At 49.4% G+C, this 2,962-nt stretch overlaps 1 protein-coding gene across 1 annotated transcript; it reads right to left on the bottom strand.

The window, feature by feature from the left end:
• RRAGA (Ras related GTP binding A) lies at window positions 1–1,585 on the bottom strand. Its single transcript, XM_047064814.1, has one exon. The coding sequence runs from the start codon at window positions 1,349–1,351 to the stop codon at window positions 410–412; it is 942 nt and encodes a 313-aa protein (XP_046920770.1). The 5' UTR covers window positions 1,352–1,585; the 3' UTR covers window positions 1–409.
• Window positions 1,586–2,962: the final 1,377 nt, after the last annotated feature.

Below are 2,962 nucleotides of genomic sequence, written 5' to 3'. Positions count from 1 at the left end.
GAATTTATAAATGCATTTTAATACCTTGCTGATAAAATAGTAACATTCCATCTTTGCAATCTTGAAAGGAATACAGGAAGATACTGTAAAGGCTTTAATGTGTATATCTATTATAACCAGGTAATCAGAACACACACACGCACACACACCACCTACTTTAGTGTTACACCATACCAACTTTTCAGAAAGGCCATCTTGAAGGTCTACTGGATAGCTGAGTAAATAGCGTTCAAGGTTTAAAGACGGGGCGGGGGGGGGGGGAGTAGAGAAGAAAGAGATGGAAGTAGTAAGCAGCACACATTTCAAAGCCCACTTTTAAGCACACGACAATTATGAATATTACAAAAAAAAAAGATGCGGGGGCGGGGGAAGGCAATTCAGCATTTTCTGAAAGAGCATTTGGCAACATTCAACGCATAAGGAGGCTGTGCTTGGGCCCATCCACTCTCTCAAGCTTCTCAAAGTGTTTCCTGGCATTGCGAATGTTGATCAGGGTAGCCGCAGAAGGGATCGACGGATCCGACATAACAACCATCACGTACGTGTTCGATGTGAAGATGTCGATAAAAGCGGCGAAGTTAGAATTCCGAACTTCCATGCTCTGGAAGGAAGCGGCCAATTTACTGCAGCTCAGCTTGAACTGCTTAATGATGTTGCTGATCTTCTCAAACCGGTGGACGTCACGCTGCTCTTTGCACTGGTAATGGGAAATGACCAAGAACGTAGCTCTCTCGAACAGCAGGACTTCGTCCGCCTCGATAATTTGGGCAAAATTCCTTAGGTTCATCTCCAGCTGCTGGACATTGGGAATCAGCTGGTAGACGATACTGGACCAGGCTTTGTAGAGCGTTTCGTCCCAGATGGAGGTTCGAAAACAAGCGCATTCCAGTGGGCGAGACAAACGCCTCAGGTCTTCCTCCCGCTCTTTAAAAATCAGGTCACGCTGATCCTCCTGAACCAGATCCATTTTGTGCACCAGGCAGAAGATTTTGGCATCCGGAGAGTTCTGGAGGATGGCCTCCAGACACGACTGGTAATAATGCATATCCTTTTCCAGTTCGCGGCTCTCCACGTCAAACACGTAAATCAAAACCTCGACATTACGGAAAATGTTGTCTCGCTGGCTGGTGAAGTAATTTTCCATGAAGGTGTCCTGACCGCCACAGTCCCACAGGTTGAGCACCAGGTTGCCTAGAAATCGGACGTGGGAGTGCTCCACATCAATGGTGGCACCTAGGCGCCGGGTGTCGCGAGCGATATAATTTGCAAAGATAATCGAGCGCATGCTGGTCTTCCCCGACCCGCTCTTCCCCATCAACAGCACCTTTTTCTTCATGGCTGTATTTGGCATCACCCGCCGGAGCCGCCGCGGACTGGGCCTCAGGGCGCGGCCTAACTGCAGCGCGGAGGGAGGGCGGGGTCGGGGCTTGCGGGGTCTCCGCAGGCCGGGCCGCGCAGCTGTGCAGTCGGGGAGGCAGAAAGCGAGCGATCTGGGCTGGAAAGGCCGCAGCGGGGCGAGCTCTTCCGCGGAGGTGAGCGCCCTGGGTGAGGCGGCTGCAAAGCTTCGCAGAAAAGCTCGCCTTCCGGAGAGCGGAGCCGCGGCGTTCCGGCTGCCACCCACTTCCGGCGGCGATCTCGCGAGAGCGCCCGAGCTCCGCAGTCACTGCTCCACGAGCTCTGAGAAGCTGCTCTTTTAATGAAACCAAGCAGGGCGCACCCCCGAAAGATAAAATGAAAGGGGAACCCAGCACTCCGGTGTCGCGTTTTTCTTTTTAAATAGAGTTTAGGGTTGCAAGGTGTACGCGTGCGGTCGGTTGGGAGGATGCTGCCATCTGGTGGCCGAAACTCGCCAGCAGCCACAGCTCGCTTTCAGAGCGCGGTGTGCTTGGGGGCGTGGGTTAGGCCCCGCTGAAGACAGGTGAAGTGGACGAGGGCCGGGACTCTCAGCCCAGTGAGGCCTCCGCAGGTTCCCTGGTTTACTGAGCACCCGGGCAAGGCGAATGAACACTACAGATGAGGAAAGTGAGACTTGGGAAAGTCAAGTGACTGCCCAGTGCCACACAGTGGGATGGTAGTAAATCCCTATTGAGAGATGTACTGATTCCCAGCTAGTGCCTTTTCCGCTTGGAAGCAAGTTCCTTTCTCACAACTGCTTTTCCGGTAACCTCCGACTTCAGAATTCCAAAACTCGAGGAAATTACTATGTAGAACCCGTGCAGTAGCTCAATCCTCACGATAACCCTATGAATAAACAACTCGGTTTCCAAGTGAGTAAACGGAAGCTTACCAACTTACACATCTATTGAATGATGCAATGCAATTTGTCTATTTTTGAAATATACATTGTACTTATTTTAAAATGTATTAAAAAAACATTTTAAGTTTATTTACTAGAGAGAGAGAGAGAGAGAGAGAGAGCACAAGCAGGGGAGGGGCAGAGAGAGAAGGAGAGAGAGCGAGAATCCCAAGAAAGCTCCGCAATGCCAGTGCAGAGTCCGATGGGGGGCTCGAACTCAACCAACCGTGAGATCATGACTTGAGCCAATGAGAGGGACGCTTAATAGACTGAGCCACCCAGGCGCCCCTAAATTGTACATATTTAAGGTATACAACATGATTTGATAGAATGAAATGGTTACCTTAGTCCAACTAACATATAATTGTTTCTATGTGGTGAGAGCACCTGATATCTCCTCTCAGTACATTTTCAGTGTTCGATATAGTATTAACTGCTAACTATAGTATTGTCATCATGTGGTAGGTTAGAGATCTACACTTACTCATCCTACAAAACTGCAACTTTGTACCCTTTGACCAATATCTCCCCATTTCCTTCACCTCCTTGTGCCTGCTATCCACCATTCTACTCTCTGCTACTAGGTATTTGATTTTTTAAGATTCTACATAATCGAGATGGTGGCAGCTTTTTTTCTGCTTCTAGCTTATTTCACTCAGCCTGTCA

The sequence above is a fragment of the Lynx rufus genome, unplaced genomic scaffold (genome assembly GCF_022079265.1).
Source record: "Lynx rufus isolate CCGP_SWC_20201006 ecotype Redwood Valley unplaced genomic scaffold, mLynRuf1.p SCAF_10, whole genome shotgun sequence".
In the NCBI taxonomy this organism is placed as follows: Eukaryota; Metazoa; Chordata; class Mammalia; order Carnivora; family Felidae; genus Lynx; species Lynx rufus.
This window is presented reverse-complemented; position numbering and strand designations above follow the sequence as displayed.